Source organism: Apodemus sylvaticus, chromosome 13, assembly GCF_947179515.1.
Source record: "Apodemus sylvaticus chromosome 13, mApoSyl1.1, whole genome shotgun sequence".
Classification (NCBI taxonomy): Eukaryota; Metazoa; Chordata; class Mammalia; order Rodentia; family Muridae; genus Apodemus; species Apodemus sylvaticus.
The window spans coordinates 31,862,788-31,882,573 of NC_067484.1; the positions used below are offsets into that span (position 1 = coordinate 31,862,788).

Here is a 19,786-nt window from a genome sequence, read left to right on the forward strand (position 1 = left end):
CACTTAAACACAAGTTCAATCCTTCTCTAAGAATCATTAGGGATGTTAATTAACGTCAGACCAGTTCCATAGAGTTCACTGTGCTCACAGGGCCTCTACAAGCAAAATCCTGGCTGTAATCTGAATTCAAAGTAGCCCTCAGGGAACACTTCCTTTCATTCTGTCTGGGATTCCTCCAAGATGTCTCCTTTCAACTGAGATTCCTCCAAGATGTCTCCCTTAGACAGACTGGTTTCAGTTTTCATGACTTATACGATTATTCACGGCACATACTCTACAATGTGGTCAATGTTTCCTAAACAGAAGTGGTACATACACAAGAAAAATGCTTGCAAGTTACACATTCCCATAACGTGTGAGTGCCCTGCTTACACAGTTCCAGAATGAATTCATTCTATAAAGGGAAAGAAAAGACTGAACATCCCCAATATGAAAATCAACCAGCACAGTCAGTGGAAATAATCCAAAATAAAAAACAGAACAAAATAAAAGTCCTAAATCTGGGAGCTGGAGAGATGGCTCAGTGGTTAAGAGCACTGACTGCTCTTATGGAGGTCCTGAGTTCAAATCCCAGCAACCACATGGTGGCTCACAACCATCCATAATGAGATCTGACGCCCTCTTCTGGAGTGTCTGAAGACAGCTACAGTGTACTTACATATAATAAATAAATAAATCTTAAAAAAAAAAAAAAGTCCTAAGTCTGAAGCATGCTCTGGTCCTCAACATTTTGGATAAGGAATACCCAAGATAGTACATACTGATAAACCCAACTGGTACTTTTTTTATTTAAGTCTAAAATCTAGCATATTCCTAAAAATGATGCTTTCTATAAAACAAGAAGCTTTTTATAAGATAGGCACTGAGATTAACATAAATGATGCCTTAGTAGTTAATTTTTAAATTCACTTCAAATTAACTGTGAGCATACCTAAGAGAGCAAGCGCCAGTCACAAGTATTGTTCAGTATTAAGGCTGACATCTGGATACGTGAAAACTAATGTGTGGGTCTTAACATTTTCTTCTTGTTGGGTTCAACTAACTCTGGTTACTGGTAGCAAAAGATAGAAAATAAACCCGCTGACCCCAGGCGCCCTTGCTCACTGGGTGAACGACCCTTCCCACAGACAACGGATAAGCATCCTGTCCCTAACATAACGTGGCCAAAAACCCTTAAACCCTTACAGGAAGACATTAACACCTTGGGAACTGATGTGATCTTTCCGGTCCAATTCCATCATTTCCAAGAATAGACCAAGATAGTGTTTTGTGCACACAGCATGACCTGTCCACACATGAAAGCTTTGCGAAATCTAATTAGAGTGTTAAAATTAATTACATGACCCAGGTTTCTGCCAGCTGAAACAGCACTTCTGGAGAAACCTCTGAGGCAGCATGAATTCAGACATCAGGTTAGCCAAGCTGTTTTGGGCGCATGAGGCTTTTGAGGCAATAACTTTCCCACTGTGACCGATCAGCTAGCTCTGCACTGGGTCTGAACATATCTCTGAGATATGAATGCTGAATGGGTTTCCACAGATTATTAAAACATGAAACAAACTTTCCTGCCTTAGACCATTGTCTCACATTAACAGAGAGTATCCTGCAAAAGCAAACCGACTTACCAAGGTGGCTAATCCATCTAGGTACTGTAAGAGGCAGCGGAAACAACCCAGGCTGTGACTTACAACACAAGGGGAACGCCTTTTACTGTTTCATGTAATGCATTCTAAACTGGTTCCCAGGCTAAGTGTATCTTTGAAAGTGATCTAGATTATGGAAGTGGCAGCTTTGAAATGGGCCACAAAGAACCCAGAACTACACACACACACACACACACACACACACACACACAGATGAACAAAATAAACATAAAACTTGTTAGTGCCACTGTACAACTGTAAAATTACAATGCACTAAGGTGATAAACATGCAATAGCAAAAGACCAAGTGCAGAACAGAAAGCACCGAAGCAGGCAGGCCCACAGCATCCAAGCTCAGGGCAACACCAGACAGTTGCACGGAGAGGGATTCCAGGGAAGACCCAGGCACCAGAGCATTAGAACTACCAATGCACACCGAGGTTCCCTGTTATCCTCCTCTGCTGAACAGTGGCTGATACAGAAGGGCTTCGGGTCCCTCTTACAGACCTTAAACAAGTAAGTCCCTTCTCTGCAATGTCAGAGTCCTTCCTCACAAACCCCTCGGAGGCCCTCCCATGATCCTCAGAACAAGCATGTTGTCACGAGGCTCCTTCAGGTGAACACTGAAGCAAGGGATAGGGCCCCAGGCACCTTGTGCTTTCTGAGCTCTCGATATTTGCTAATGCCATATGACTGTGAAGTCTCCCCATTGTCAATCATCTGCCCACTCTCAGCCTCATTTCTCCTCTACACAGGGGTTGGTCCTAACTCTGAATTCTCTTCTGTTTCTAAAATGTCTGCCTGCAGATGGAGAATATGATGCGTTCTCTGTCTGCTCTCAGAGAATCCACCTTTAGAGAGGAACTGCTGGGAAAACTTAGAGAAACTGCCTGTCTTCCTTCCCTTCTTTCTTTCCCTCAAGTCAGCCTCTCTTGTAGACCAACCATGCCTTGAACACACAGTGTAGCTACACGACCCTGAACCCCTGACCATACTTCCTCCAACTCTACCTGGGATTACAGGTGTGTGCCACCAAGGCCAGTTAGTGCGGCGCTAGACTGAACCTGAGCCTTGGGCACACCAGGCTGCCCGCTCTCCACCGCACATCTGCCTTCTAATACAATCTTTCATACAATATTTTTTATCCTTTTTTTTATTAGAAATTATCTAAACAGCCTTTTTAAGTGTCTATGTGTACTTGTAATTATTCATTTTCAAGTCAAAAGAAAATGAACGTTCCTTTACAAAACAATCACCCCTTTAAAATGTAAGAAATCTGTTGATAGCATTAAGAAATAAGCAAATAAACATTAACTGTCTCTAAGCTGTACGCCCCAGGGGGTGCTCCTATCCCTCTACCATACAGTGTTTTCCCAACTGTCTACGTAAATACATGTTAGGAAGCACTGTTGATAGGTATAACCAGCCATCATGCTGGATATAAAGACCCAGGACTGCTGGATGCAGTCCCAGCCAGAGTCACATGCCCTGTGCAAGAAGAACTGTCTGTAATGGTGCCATAGATCCCTGTGAAAGAGTTGAGGCTCCATGGGGTACCCTTTTCCTCCCCTGAACCACCTGGGGACACATTCCCATGGTCAGGCTGAACCTTCCTCAATGCTTGAGCCTCTGCTTCCAATAAGCCTTCATCCTCCCCTGACAGGGCGTTCACTCACCCTCCTGGGCTTTCACAAAAGGGCTCCATGCTCCTGCATCTACAGTTGTCCTATTTATAAAGCAGAGCTGAGTGGGAATCTATGACCTCCCAGAGACTAATAAGTGCCAATTAAAAAAAAAAAAACCCATATTAAATCAGCTCTGTAGAGTAGCCTGTCATTTCCTCTGCCATCCCCACTGCAGCACAGATACCCAACAGAGTGAACCTACAGGTGGAAATCTGTGTTAATTGCACGCTTACAAACTGGCCTGCCAGGAGGACTTCAGAACATCTTCCTAAGAAATGATGCGTGATGGCTGCCTTCTTAGACAGACTCATGTGAGCCTACTGAACTGTGGCAGAGCCCCAGCCAGTCCTGGGACACAACAGAAGACAGCCATCTCCAGCACATCAGCAAACTTAACACTGGCTCCTGTAGGCACAAGAGACTAGATTCACCTTCATCTGCACTCTGTTGGGCCTGCTGTCATTCAGGATCTTGGGGACAGGGAGGGCGCCTGGGGCACAGGCAGGGATGTGAGGTTTGGGTAGCAGGGGAAACAGTGGTATATGTGTCTGGCAGAGTCAAAGCCTTGCTACATATAATAAGCCCAGCATGGGACACAGCATCCAAACAACAAAACCCAAGCTCAAGGAAGCCACCAGGAAGCTGGAGACAGGACCAAAACCAAATGGCTGTCTGTGCCAGGGAGATGAACTCAGTGCCTGACTGTGGGTGGTGTTTTTAATAAGAATTGTCTTTACGCCAGAAAGTACTGCCTGGTACATTGACCCGTGGCAGGATGCCTGTCTGGGCACCAGAATCCAGACATCCTCCACCTCCAGAGCATACTAGAAATAAACAGGAAAGCCTGTTCCTCCATCAGCCCTGTGGGCGACGCAGCAGGCAAGTCTGGATGTCTGTAAACATCTTACTCACTGTGTTGAAACATCTCAGCTACAGCTCTCATGCCTCAGAGGGTACAGACTCTCCAGAGTCCCATGTGTGCTTTTGTACCTCAAGTGCAAAGATGCTACTTGGTACCCAAAGCTGGGTTCTCTTAAGGGTCATCTGGTTCTACCGAGCAAGCCCACACAGTCACATCCAATCCCTTTCAGCCAGCTCCTCTGATCAAAGCCTCAGTCTGCCTAGCAGGAAGATATAAGTGAACGTGCAAATCTCTGGTTACCAAATCGGATGACAGATGGTCATGGTATCAGACTCTGGCCAAACTGAGCCTAAATCAGCGTCACCAGCTTAGCAGGCCAGAGAGGCTAGCAGCTAGCTCTACATCTGGATTGCTCCTTCCACATGTAGTGAGTGCCCATGCTAATCCACAGGTGGTCTTCACTGTGATCTGCAGAGAGAGCACAGGCATGACCTGGGAGGTGATCCCAGGCCCCCAAGGATACAGCAGGCACACACAGTAAAATGGGGAGCTTGCTGGTGGCCGTGATGAGCTCAGGGCACATCCCTGGGTGAAGGAACTACAGCAGCAATGATGACAGAGACATTGGCATGTGGCAGTAGTCCTACGTCACTAATGTAATAGAAGGCAAGGTCCACACACCAGGCCTAAGTAATGTTTCACACATGCAGAAGCACCAGGACCTTTAGAATTGCTCTGGCAGCTGGCGAGTGACCTGAGAGCATGCTGGGATCTGCCAAGGGCATTTTATGATGAACTCTTTAGCCATGGCTCCCAAACAGGAGGTTCTACCACTCTGCTCCAATCAAGCACAGAACTGAAGAGCTGGAATATAAAAACAAAACAAAATAGCAACAACAAAAAACAATGGCTACCCGTACTAACAATTGCAGACACATTCTGCAATTCAGACACTCCTAAGCAGTAGTATGGCAACTATCAGCACAGCAGCCATTTGCATGCTATTCCACTGTGTAGGCACTTTTCAGTCGTCCTGAGATCATTTGAAACTCACAGGTGAGGTGTGTCAAGCTCGCAGCTACTGCATCACATTACCTAGGGTCCTGGAGCATCCTTGGATTTTAATAAGGGAAAAGAAGCAGAGTCTGTCCCAGAACCCATTCCCATGGATGCAAAGGAAGGGGGCTGCTATACTTGGTTCCAATTACAGGGGACCAGTTCTACTGGGGATCCTACCAGGACCCCTCCCCACCACAATCACTCCAGCTCTGGGCATCCCAGCCCCTAAGGCTTTTAAAACACAAGGTACTGACTTAACGTCTAGAACTCCCATGTCTGTCTTACTGCTTTGTGTTGTAACTTCACTGCACATCTTTGGATCTGGGGCTTTTTATAGTCAATAACCCATGCAATAAACTTTGCTAAAAACTCTCACACAAGACATGGGAAAACAGTCACAACCTGCTAGGAATGCTGTGTCCTTCTCTTTAGGACACACCAATGAATACCAGTCAATATAGCTCTACCTCTGCTCAACCTTGTTTGTAAGAAACATGACTTTACAGGAAATGCCCCTCTCATGGCTCCAGCAGACATCTAACAAGCCACAGTTCACACCAACGTAAGTCCTCTTTGTGACACACAGCTCTTCTGGTTACAAACAAGAAGCAGAGTTGGAGCCACAGCCCTCTCTGTGTAATGCTTTCAAATAACTTCATCTTTCTTGAGCAATTTAATTTTACTTTTCTGCACCTCAGAATAATCAGTGCATTTTAGAGACAGAAACTGGGCTTGTCACTTCAACTCCTTTCCATTTCCTGTTCTCCGTCTCCCAGCTTCCCCTCTCGGGTGAGGGGAACTCAGAGCTGCACTCTCTCGTGGGTGGGAATGAGGATGCTCTGGTGATTGGACCCAGAGCCTGTGCAAGCCAGGCAAATGGTCCACAAGTGAGCTACTGCCTCAGCACTCGAACCCACTCCCCAAATTCTTCACTCTGTTTAGAATCAGTATAATATACGGCAAGCTTGGGGCTTTCTAGATTCTGGCTGATAATCCCAAATTAACTCAAGGCCCTGGGCTCCATCTGCAGCACTAGAAAAATTATACTTATTGTTGGATCCTAAAAATGAAGTCTTGCTCCCAACCCACCTTCCTGCTGGGTCAGCTTTCCAGGCTCTGGGGATGAAGAGCTACTTACCCTACAGAGCTTCTCTTTCCGCCACTGACTGACCCTAATTTCCGTGGCAGACTTCCTGAGGAAGGAGGAGCAGGTAAGCAGGAGGGGACATGCGAGTCTGAAGATCACAGTGGCCATGAGAAGCCCACACCCAGGTCCTGCCTAGTGTCCCAGCACTAACCCCAACACCTACAACCCCACCATCAGAAAGAACAAGCAAGGGGTAGCAATGCCAGAGGGCTCCCTCGGGCAGGGATCTCCTGCTGCCAGGCTGGGGCTGCCTGGCACACTTCTCTACGGTTCTTAAACGTTTTATAGAAAGAGCTGCTTTCTATAGAACCTACTCAAAACCATTCCCAGGATGGCCACAGTCCACACAACATCCAAATACCTATGGGCAATTGCTAAGAAAGATGGGTGTGAGCCTACAGATTTCCCAGGTAACGGACACTCTACTGTACTAACCACCACAACCGCAAACAACCCCAGAAAAGCCTTGGGTCCCAGCTGAGAGCAATGGGATGGCACTCCCAAGAGTAACATGCACTACAAACATGCTCAGTCGCGATGACATAACCTGCCAGCACCTCAAGGAAATAACTAGGAAAGGCTGAAGCAAACACCTAGGGGGCGCTCAGGAACAGAAACCAAGGCTCGCAAGTGTGGGGATATAAATAGATGTGGAGACTATGGAAGTCCTCATGCAGGCTCCCCGGACAGCTAAACACAGAGCTAATAATACTATACGACCCCAGCTAGACCACCATGGGCATATACCCAAAGGATATAAAGTCCCACCACAGGGATCCTAACACATCCATGTTTACTCCCGGAATCATTCACAACCACTAAGAAATGGAAACAGCCTAGGTGTCCACCAACAGATGAGTAGATTGAGAACAAGTGGTGTACACACACATGGGATTTTATAAATCTATATAGAAAAAGAGGAAATTATTATGTTAAGAAAAGAAAATGTTCCAGAAGACAAGGAAAGACAAAGATCATGAGTATCCTCAGAAATGATCCCAGATCGGAGTCTACGCTACAGTGTACAGGTCATGACACTCTTAGAAGGTAGCTGTGAGAGCCGAGGAGGGGCACTGAGGCAGGGGAGTGGAAGGGAGAGGAAAGAACAGGAGGGAGTCAGAGGCCAGCATAACAGGTGGCCAATGGCAGGGAGCTGCGACTAGTTCAGGCTCAGCGAAGGCGGAGGGCGCAGGGCAGAGGGGAAGGACTACCACTGGCACGGAATGCCAACACGAGACCTTTCTATCCTAACTTTAAAGGCTTCAGCATCAGGAAAGGTCTTTCCGAACCAGATAGAACAGGTGTCTGTGCCGACTGACCCATGGCTACTCAACATCACTACGATTCATCCAACCTACCAGCCAGCACAGCCTCTGGAGCAGCAACTAGAAACCCAGTGGAGCAAGACTCAACCTCTGCTGCAGGGGAGCAGACTGGCCTCTGCTGCAGGGGAGCAGACTGGCCTCTGCTGCAGGAGCGGGTGTTCTGGGCTTTCCCCCACACTCTGCAATGGCAGCCTAGTAACAAGTCTCAAGTTAGAGTAAATGTTGTGTAGCCCTTGACAAGTGTTGGCTTTGTCATTGTAACCACTCCCGCCCTCAACTTAGTAACAAGTTATCAAAAGCAACAGCTAGGAGTGTATTTTGTACTTTTCAAGCTAAAAATTGTCAATACCACCTTTGCAAGCCATTTATATCCTTAAAATAACAAGTGAGGACTTCTATAAAACAATTCCCCAGAACGACGATGTCAGCCAACTAGATGCTCCAGGGCTCCCAGGGACTAAGAGACACACATGGTTCCAGCCAAAAGTGTGATGGAGGTTGTTGGGCATCTGTGGGAGGAGAGGTCCTTTGTCCTATGAAGGCTCGATAGATGCCCAGCATGGGGAAATCGAGGGAGGAGGGGCATATTCTGAGAGGCAGGGGGTAGGAGGATGGGTTGGGGGTTTTCTGGTAGGGGGGAAACCGGGAAATGGTATATAACATTTGAAATGTTAATGAAGACTATATTCAATAAAAAAACTGTGAAAAAAAATGATTCCCCAATAAATACACTAATGTAAATTATAATGATTCTTATAAACATATTAACCACAAAACTGTAAAATATTCTATATAAACGTATAATAAAATATACTGATAAAATATCAAGGTCTTTAGCCAAAATGAATGAATTTTCATAAAAGCATGATTATTTAGGATACATATTTCTAGTGTAAAGCATTAATATACAATGTATATGTTTTTAATCTTCTATTTAAATCTGACGGAAACATGTAGCCCAGCAGGAAGTCGCTGTTCCACAGAAGCAGGGGCAGAGCTGAGCCGCGGCCACCTTCCTGCTGCTGCACTTCTGAGCTGGTGATAGATGCAGACCTGGAGTGAGCCGGCATACTCTGCCACCGCGCCACATTCTGAAGCCAGCCTCTGCTCTTAGCTTAACTGCATTTCCCCTAAGCACCGAGGGATCACAAACTCTAAATCAAGGGTCAGGAACAACTGAATTTTTAACCTGGTGTCAAGGTGATATGATTTTGGCAGAAAGTCAACATCCTCACAACTGAAAGATAAATTGCGAAAAAGAAAAGCCAAAACTATTTTTATCGCACATTTACACATTAAAGTGACTTGGGTCTCGTGCCAGCAGGATCAGCTACACCTGCTAAAGAAAGAAAATGAAACCATCTGGGAGGATAATGTGCGAGCCAGATGCCATTTTTCTGTTCATAGCCAATGGTCATCATTAAAGGGAGCATCAGGGGTTAAAGGCAACAAAGGAAAATATGCTATTTAACCCACAGCTGAACAAAGCTGGGAAGAAGAAATGGCGCTGTCCCTTTTACAAACACGAGTGAGACCCACATTGGATAGATGGCTTTTAAAAAGTGTGTGTGTCACACACACACACACACACACACACACAGAGTGCAGGCCTGAAGTTTTGCAGGATCACGGTAAGTCTGGGCATGACTGCCCATCGTTTTCAAAGGCACAGGAGAGCACATGCGGCCTCAGCTCCGCTCAGGCCCAGCGCCCTGCCCACCGCACTCCCGCCGCCTTTTCTCTCCTTCAGCTACATCTGAAAGTCTAGTCCACGAAAGACTGAAAATGGTAAGTAGTGCAAATCATCCACACCTCGTTCAGAAAAATCAAGGGACGACATCTTTGGCGTTCGACAGATGGCTTAGAGGGTAAAGGCACTTGCCACTAACCCCGACAGATTCCCACAAGTGGTCCTCTGCACACTAGCACATGTGTGCCTATTCACACATACATACACACAAAAATAAAATTTGATGATAATATCTTTAGCTTTCCCCTAAACTGGTGTTTACACTCTCAGGAAACAACATGAAGACATCCTAGGATCATCTAGGATCATGCATTAGACTGCCTCAGACTTCTCCTTGGAAATGTGCTACTCCCGTATGCGTGGGTCTCCCAGTTTCCTATCAGGAGGAAATGCAGGGTAGAGTTTTGTGAGCTACCGTGTGCTTGGGTTGAGCCCAAGCAAAGGCGGCTGATGCTGAGGTGAGCATGTGAGCTGGTGTGATGGGGCTGGCGGGTGCTGCACGGAGGACCTCAGAGGTTTAATGCTGGCTGCCCCCTGGAATCACCCGGAAGCTTTACAATGGGCCACATGTGCTTCGCTCCTGTGGAACCCGGCTTGTTGCGTGGGGAGCTCGGATGCAGGGCTCTTAGAGGAAGCCCTATGCCAGAGTTGCTGCCTTTCCCCAGTCCTCCTGCTGACACAGCAACTTCCTTCATCCTAGAAGCTGTTTCCCTCCACAGGGTAGATCAAGGGTGAAATGTTCTTTCAGAAATCCGCCTGCCTCTGCCTCCCAGAATGCTGGGATTACAGGCGTGCGCCACCACCGCCCGGCAGGTGAAATGTTCTTTATGGAGACCCTGGTTGTCGAATGCACCGATCAGGAGAAGGCATGGGAATACCTCTAATGTCCGTGTCCGCACCCACATGGTCATTGTTGAGACAGCAGGGTTCAAAGCCCCCGCTGTTCTGTTTTCCTGAGACCAGTCTCACTATGGAAGCTTGGTTGACTTAAAACTCACTATTGAGACCAGGCTGGCCTCCAACTTGCACTTCTTCTGCCTCTGCTAAGGACAGGGGCGTGCCTCAAGCCTCACTTTAAATCCCAACTAATAACAATGACTTTTCTTTCCAGTAATAATGTAGTGATAAGAAATTCCAATTCTGCCTTCTCTTAGCTGTGAGCAACCCCTGCTCTCCCTTAAAACAATGTTTAGGTTGTGTTCCTTATTCGACTAAACATCTTTATTAAAACCTCCTTCCAGAGGAGCGGCCCTTGGGCCTGAGGGTATTCAATGCCCCAGTGTAGGGGAATGTCAGGGCAGAAAGACGGGGGTGGGTGGATGGGTGGGTAGGTGGGTGGGTGGGGGTACACCCTTATAGAGGTAGGGGAAATGGGTAGGGGATAGGGGGTTTCTGAAGGGGAGACCTGGAAAGGAGAAAACATCTGAAATGTAAATAAAGAAAATATCCAACAACAACAAAAAAATATACAGAAAGAAAAACTCCGTCCAGGGGTGGATAAAATGTTTGCAAGTCTGAGGACCTGAGTTCAGATTCCCAGAACTCACAGAAAGCCAGACACAATGGCACCCATCTGCAATCCCAGGGCTCCTAGGGCAAGATGGGAATGGAAACAGAATAATCCCAGAAAGCTCACAAGCCAGCAGCCTAGCAGCAAACACAGGGTCCCGCCTAAAAGATGGTCAAACTAGAGTGGAGATTGCTCCCAACCTTCACACATGTACATGAACGTATAATACATGTGTGCAGTTGCATAAACACATACATACAGAGAGAAAGAGAGAGACAGACAGACAGACAGACATAGAGAATATATGTGTTATATAGTCACTAGACAAGTCCAAGCTGTAGGACATAGTAAACAACCATTCTCTTCTGTCTCCCTCCTTCCCTCCCTCTGTGTGTATGTATGTGTGTATCTGTTTCTCTCTCTCTCTCTCTCTCTCTCTCTCTCACACACACACACACACACACACACACACACCTACATCTACCTTTCAATAGCTGGACATATTGTCCAAAGTTTCTCATTCTAATTCTGAGAATATACAACAAACAGCTCAAGACATCACCACCTCACACTCAATAGCTGAGCTCCTCTGGTGACTCTACCCATAACTGTCATTTTCCCAATTACAGTTCCCAGTGCTTATGTAGACACACCTAAGAGTCTCTTAAAGCCTTGTTACTGAGCCGGAGAGACGCTCAGTAGGTAAGAGCACTGCTTGTTCCTACAGAGGACCTAGGCTTGGCTGCCAGCACCCACAGGACGGCTCACAACCATCTGTAACACCAGTTCCAGGGGATCTGAAGCAGGCAAAACATTTATTCACATAAAAATGATAAAAATTAAAATAAAAGAATGTTGTCATTCTTTGCAAAACATGCAGGCTTGCAAAGGAACAGCTGGCTGCAGAGATGGGATGGAGGCACACACTATGACAAAGGAGACATTATGAATAAGCTTGCCCAAAAGACACAGGAGCTGACCAGAGTTCCTGATATCCACAACATGTAGAACAACTTTTAGAGCAAAATAATTAGGTATAAGTCCATCCAGCCCTTGATAAAAACTGAGTGCACTCTTACAAGAGAATCTCCACGAGTCAGTGGAACACAGCGGAGCAAAGCCCCACAAGCCGGACTTTGCATGGCCACTGCTGCAAATGAGAGTAAGACAGGCAGTCACAGCAAAGGGACAGAACTGAAGAGAAACAGCATAGTGGAATAATCTTAAATTATCTCACCACACAATGGGAAAATAACAACTTACAATGAAGAAACTTGACAGTCACCAAAATAACTAATGGTTTAGAGTTGACAAACCCAGGAATAAGTCACAGAACCACCAGTTCACCTCCTAATAAGATGCACTGAGGATAATATCAGTTCTGTGACATTCTGCCAAAACCAAATGACAAATCACAAGGGACACAACAGACAAGCCCAACTTATAGAATCTCGAATTAAACCAGCAGCACCAACGGTCACAGACAGGCGAGCTGGAGACCACACACACTTAAGGCCTAGACTAGGTACAGGATGAGAAGGGGATGTTTACAGAACATCTAGAGCATGTCTAGAGGCTTGGTAATGGCCCTTCATCAACGATGTGGATGTCCAAGTAAGTTTCTGCCAAATCCTCTAATCACAAAAATGTTAACAGTGGCCAAGATAGGTAATGGGCAAACGGAAACTACACCCAATTTCTGTAAGCCTAAAATCACTTCAAAATGAAACATTTTAAATGTTACAAATTTATAAAGAATATGAGCAGAGTTTGGGGCTGGAGATGTAACTTAGCTCAGTACTAAGCCTGAGTTCAGCTCTCAGTATTGCAGAAACTAATCACGGCCATGCATGCCTAGAAGTTAGGGCAGAAAGATCAGGAGCTCGAGATCATCCATGGCTACCCGGCTATCGAGGGCAACGCTGGCTACTCAGAAATAATAAAAGGTGGGAAAAAACATTTATCATAGAAAGATTGTTTCGTGTAAACTTTAAACTTTAAAAACCTAAAGCTGGTGTGATGATACACACCTATCAGCCCAGGACATAGAGCTGGGACACACAGCAAAAGCCTATTTCAGGGAGGGGCAGAGATTCTAGGGTTAGCAGGATGGCTCTGCGGGGGATACAGGCACCTGCCATTGATCCTAATGACCATGGTTAAATCTGTGGAATCCACATGGTAGAAGGAGACAAGACTCCTCCAAGGTGTCTTCCGGCCTCCCCATGGATGCTACAGCATCCACACAAAACAAAATATCATTAAGAAAAATTTAGTCTAGACTTCAGAGAAATAATAGCTATAATATTGTTCCATTCAATACAAACACATTGTCATGACATCAATTTCAAAAGAGCCTGTGTGGCGACCAGTACTACTTCCATTCTCCAGGCCTGGTGACCTGGAGCCAGGTGGCTGCTGTGTCACAAGGCCATGCTGCTGGTGAGTGTCACTGCAGCATCCAAGCCCAAGTCTTCTAGGCTCCTCCCAAGTTAAAAAGAACAGATCCACAGGGATGAGTCTTAGGATCCATGCATGCCCCTCTGCTTCAGAGCCTTCGTATCAACCAGTTAGCAATGGCTCCTGTGTCTAGGGGTGTTACCAGATAATCAATGAGAAAATGACAATTATCATGGATTATCCTTTAATCATAAAGATTTGAACAAATATAGATAACTTACTTTCTGTGTTACATAGCATTAGCTCTTGTAACTGTAGGTGTTACATATCATTAGCTATTGTAACTGCAGAATGGTTGATCTATAAGAATGACCTCAGACATAATCTCACCTGGACCCCAGCTCTGTGCTTGCAGCTAACATAAAAGCACCCCCCACACACACCCCAACCCCTGCATGGAACAATGATCAAAAGAGAACTACTTCCTTTGGTGACTTCACAGATGCTCTGCACTGCACTGCATTGTAAGGCAAATTGCTGAGTCATAAGAAAGCCAGACAGGACTCACCCTCAAGCGTTCAAGATGTTCACTATGCAAGCCTGACTGCCTGAGTTCAATCCTCAGACCCCAAGTGTCATAGTCAGAGTTAGCTGTCAACTTAAAAGACTCTAGACCAGAGAGATGGACTCCAGGCATGCCTAAGGGGGACGATCTTCATTACATTACTTAAGATGGAAAGACTGCCCACTGTGGGTGGCACCATTCCCTCCTTAGGACTCTGGGCTGTAAGTGAAGAACAGAAACTGAACAGAAGAGAGCATTCATCACCCTCTGCTTAAGTATGGTATCATGTGACCACCTGCTTCAAGCTCCTCCGACTTGCTTGCCATGATGGGGCTAGGATTTACCTCTCTTCAATGATGGAGCAGGATATACCCTTAGTCCATGATGGGGCAGGATGTATCCTTATTCTCTTAAGTTGCTTTTGTCAGAGTATTTTAACACAGCAATAGAAAAGCAAACCATCATGTAAAGGTAGAAAACTCATTCTACAAGGTTGTCCTCTGATATTCACAAACAAGCCATAGAATCTGTGTACCTAGACATACCACTACACACACACACACGCACACACACACACACACACACACATACACACACACACAGAGATTATTGTGGCATAAAAATCTTTACTCCAGTCAAGGATACCCCTAACTTAGATCTGTTCCCCAAACCATGTTAATAACCATTCTACCAGTAATAACACCCAAGCAGTGACCATACTGAGGCTGGCACAGCTACCAGGTTACTGACAACATATCCCACACGTGCGTATGTTTACTTTCCAGTCCTAACTATAGTCTGGAGTCAAGTATTCCTTCACACTGACAGGTACTTCCCATGCACAGTGGTATTTTACCAGGTGATCTAGCAAGTCTGGATGCTTCTGGCAGGGCAGGAATGACAACTGTGCTCTCCCAACTCCTTTCCAAACTGTCCATTCTCGTGTTAGACCAGAGAGTCTCAGAGCCCCGGCTCATCTTAGCCTGGGGACTGATGGGTGCTTGCCTCCTCACACAAAGCTCCTTGTAGGTCACTGGAATACCAGGTTCTTGAAGGTCTTGATAGCATGGGTAACTCAGAGGGAAAGTTAGGTCTAAGAGGGCAAGATGCCTTCTACAGTTGAACTCACTCATACTAATGCAAGAAGCATTTTCAACCCACCGTGAAGTGCAAACCAGGGCGCCCACAGACACAATGGGCAAGGGACATTTAGTGGGAGAAACAAGCAGTAGTTGCTAATAAAACATTCAAGAAAAAGAAATCATTTGGTATCCCAAGCTGAGACCGAAAGGATAAGAAGCTAGCCACCAGAGAGGGGTGGTCTCTCACACTACTAGACTGAAGAGCCCCAGAAGCAAATGGGCAGTGTTTGGAACACTGAAAGGACATCCCTTGCCCAGGTGCAACTTAAAAAGGCTGCCCGAGGAACAGACCCAAGAAGGCACAAAGACACGGCTCTCAAGAGAGGTGAGCGCAGTATCTTAGGAAAGGATGAGACACGGTCAAATATGTCCTTTAGAAATGTTCTCAGAAAGAGAATGAAAGAAAATGTTCTCTGATGCCAAGGAGAATACTACACAGGAATTCACAGCCACCTAGATGAAGCCAGATACAGCCCACAAGGAGTTCTTATTTTATCTGAAGAGATTATGTTCTAAAGCAAGTGCAAAAGCAGTACCGCCTTACCTTGGGATCCCTGTCATGGGTAAAGAATTTATAGCATTTCAGTGGTCAAATGGAAACACATTATCTTTATAAGTGGTTCAAATAAACAGCATAAAGAAATGAGGTGGATTAATACATGTGCCGATTACTACTCCATATAATAATTTCTCCAAGGTCCAGTATAAGCCAGTTACTAATCATTCCTGCCTATCTTTATACAGTTTCCCAAGGACAAACCTAGATAAAAGTTAAAGCAATAAGATGATCATTTTTTTCTTTAAACCTATTATGCCTTTGAACCCACAAATCAATTTTAGTATCATCAAAAGTGAGGCAAGCTATATTCCTTGTGATGTGATATAAAAATAAAAGTACAGAGGCTGGAGAGATGTCTCAGCAGTTAAGAGCACCGACTGGGGGCTGGAGAGATGGCTCAGTGGTTAAGAGCACCGACTGCTCTTCCAGAGGTCCTGGGTTCAATTCCCAGCAACTACATGGCAGCTCATAACCACCTGTAATTCCCATTCCAGGGGGTCCAACACTCAGACAGACAGACATGCAGTCAAACACCAATGTACATAAAATAAGAATAAACAAATTATTTTTTTTAAATAAAATAAAAGTACCTAGGTCATATTTTTATCTAAAGACTTCAACCTGAGGTTCAGGAGATGACCCAGTGAATAAAGCACTTGCCAGGAAAGCACCAGGACCTGAGTCTGGAACCCCAGAACCCAGGCAAAGCTCCTCCTAGGAGTGCATATCCCAGGACTCCCACCGTGAGCTGGGAGACAGAGGCAGAGACAGGTGATCTCCTGGAAACTCATGGGCCAGCTAGCTCAGTGGACGCAGCAGTGAACAATAGACTCTGTCTCCAACAAGGCAGAACAAGAGTACCTACACACAAGGCTGTCCTCTGACCTCTACCGCAGTCATGGCACCTACATACCCACAGACATATACAACACACACACACACACACACACACACACACACACACACACACACACGCACGCACATGGGGGAGGGGGAGAGTCCAAAAACAGTCATGTTAGAGAGAACCTATCAGTCAAACAACGTCATTTTCACAATAATCAAATAGCACATTCAAAATAAAAATTCAGAGACTCCTGCCATGGATTCTTTCTGGATCCCAAACAATCAGAAAATGTGACCACAGCCTACTATAGCAACCAAATACAGTAATAGGTAATATAAAGGTAATTTAATAGATTGTTTTACATTTATTCCTCCTATGCATATGTGTACATGCATGCGGCCATATGACATGCCCTTGAGTGTCATAATCAAAGGCCACTTGACTGCTGTCTCCTTCTACTATGTGGATCCTGGGATTGAACTCAGGTTACCAAACATAGCAACAAGTGCTTTTACCCATTGAACCATCTCACTGGTCCTTTTAGGAGGTTTTAAAAAATTCTTGCCAGTTAGTAATGTATATTTATTATCTTAAAAAAGAGAAAGCAAGGGCTAGAGAGATGGCTCCACAGTTACAGCACTGGGTGCTCTCACAGGACCTAGGTTCAATTCTGTGCACCCAGGGCTCATGACTGGCTGTAACTCAGTTCCCAAGGATCTGGTGCCCTCTTCAGCCCTCTGTGAACACTGCATGCACGTGGTGCGCATACTCATGCACTCATACACTTAAAGTAAAAATAAATAAATCATAAAAGAGAGCGGACAGCCACCTGTTGATGACTTCAGGAGTCAGACTGCAGCGCTTTGCAAGGCACGAAGCTCATCCTTGTACTGCAAACTCTCGGTGGCTCACAAAGCCACCAGGAGCACTCTGTGGGGGAGGGAGGCAGCAAAGCCACACAACTGGGGGAGCCGGCCAGGAGTGAGGTCAAGACATATCCATACCCTGAAAATCTCATCGTAAGGACTGCTCCTTCCCAGTTCTGAGCCAGCATGTCCCAGGGCATGCGTCTGCATGACCCCCACCTTTGCTGCCCTTGAGGTGGTCTCGAAGCCTTGTGGCCAAATTACACAGGTTTAATTAACTTCCTCTTGCCCTGTACAGAACAAGTCCAGCAAACACCTGGAATTCCTCTTCATGCAAACAAAGCATTTCCAGCACCTTGGCACTAGCCAATAATATACATTCATCCCCAAAACCCGTACCCACTCCCCAGGGTTTATACAGCCCTTGTTAACCCTATTGAAAGAGAACTGTTTCACTGAAAGCCATCTCGGAGAAGGCTGTTTCTCCCCGGCACTCTCTGTTCCACTCTGTCAAGCCCACCTGCCCAAATAAGCTTCATTCCTTCTAGCCCAGCCTGGTGTGCAAACGGCGCCTGGGTACCCAGAGGGCAGAAACAGAAGCAGGCAGGCAGCATTCAGCATCACTACCGCCTCTGCACCTCCTCTCTTCCTGGCTGGTCACAAGCACTTGGATGAGCCTTGGCCCCACCTGCCACATACTAGCTATCAACAGACATGACCAACAAGTCACTGCTACTATCGAGTGTACGAGGGAAGGCAGGTAGGACTGGGAGGGTTTGGGAAACGTCCATTCCACAGATAAAGCAAGTGAGGCAATGGAGGTCACACTAATCCTAACTACTGACAGAGACTGAATGGCGGAGGGCCACCAGCACCCACCGGTGTCCCCTCCTGGTGCCGGAGCATGGATGTCACTCTCACTGACCTTCCCATGCTCCTTCCTCATGTGAGACAGATACACATCCCTCTGTGTGAACAGACGGTCACACTCCCAACACGTCCACCCGAGATTGGCCATCTTCTTAGATTCTGTGGGTTTCTTGGCAGGAGATGGAGACTTCTTTTCCAATTTCTCTTTCCCATTCACGGTCTTGGCATCCTCTCTGCTGTGGTTTGCTGAATTCTGAGTTGCAGGCTTAATGCTCAAAGGCAAGTTTATACCCAAGTTTGGAGGCCCTTCAATACTTTTCAATGTTCCATGCATAGACTGCATAGTAAAAAGAAAAGAAATGCCTATCACAAATCACACCGTTTCAACAGACTTTGACAATTATTCAAAGAAGTATTTCCTAAACTAAAAATATACAGTTTAAAAAACATAAAGGAAAAGTCAGACATGGTGTTGCATACCTGTAACCCTAGCACTCAGGAGACAGAGGCAGAAAGATCTCTACACAGAAAGTTCCAGGCCAGCCTGGGCTACACAAAAAATTTAAATAAATCAAGATGAATTAAAAACAGTGGAGCCGAGCATGGTAGCAAACAGCTTTAAATCCACTGAGGCAGGCAGAGAGCTGTGAATGTGAGGCCAATCTAGTCCACGTAGCAAATTCTGTACAAGCAAGGGTGATATAGAGAGACCCTGACTCAAAAGGGGGGAGAGGCGGATAAAGGAGCATTAACTCTTTTAACGTGTGGTGGGCTCAAATATCAGGGCACATATGTGGAGTTCAGAGGGTAACTTGCAGGATTCAGATTCCTTGTGCAGTGAAGGTCCTAGGAACGAGACCCATGCCATTAGGATGGTAGCAGTGCCTTTATCCAGAGTGACCTCACTAGCCATATAAAGAGGCATAACACATAACTGTAATGACTGCTCTAAGCTGGGTGTTTTAGTTCCATTTTTTAGCATTTCCTTATTTTGTGTGTATGTGTTGTTTGTAGGGATGGATGCCCACATGCCACAGGGCATGCGCATATGGAGGCCAAGTGTCTACTGGAAGTTGACGGCCCTGGGGACCAAGCTCAGGTCATCAGGTGCCTTAACACTGAGTCATTACACTGACCATAGTTCCAAATACTCTTCAAAGGCTTATCCATCAGTACCATTGAACACTCTCTGAAGACAGGCACCTGTCCTGAAATACACTGGGTGGCAGACCATTTCTGGAGAGAGTATCACCTTTCCCACTTGCAGAACTGTTTAAGTAGGTTAATGTGCAGAAGAATCAAGGCCCATGATCCAGCAAGACATGCTGTTTTCCATATTCTTGGAAACTTCAGGTACAAGCACCAGCAGGGTTTGGGGGTAATTCTTACCTCCCAACCCTCTTCTCTGAGTGTACCCAGTAGCTGCTCAAAAAGCTTTTTAAAATCAAATAGTTGTTTATTATCATTAATACACTAGCTAACAAACAGCTATCCTGAACCTACAAGATTCTGAATGTGAGTAGGATAAAATCAGTACACTTACACCCTTTTTGGTTCTT

At 45.8% G+C, this 19,786-nt stretch overlaps 1 protein-coding gene across 4 annotated transcripts in view; it reads right to left on the reverse strand.

The window, feature by feature from the left end:
• Znf532 (zinc finger protein 532) overlaps positions 1-19,786 on the reverse strand; it is a 106,826-nt gene that overhangs the window by 13,271 nt on the left and 73,769 nt on the right. For 3 of the 4 annotated variants that reach the window (XM_052155576.1, XM_052155575.1, XM_052155574.1), the window contains one exon: positions 18,283-18,564. The exons of the other annotated variant lie outside the window; for it this stretch is intronic. In XM_052155576.1, coding sequence (XP_052011536.1) covers positions 18,283-18,564 — 282 coding nt within the window. The remainder of the gene's footprint in view (positions 1-18,282; positions 18,565-19,786) is intronic. 4 annotated transcript variants of the gene reach the window in all.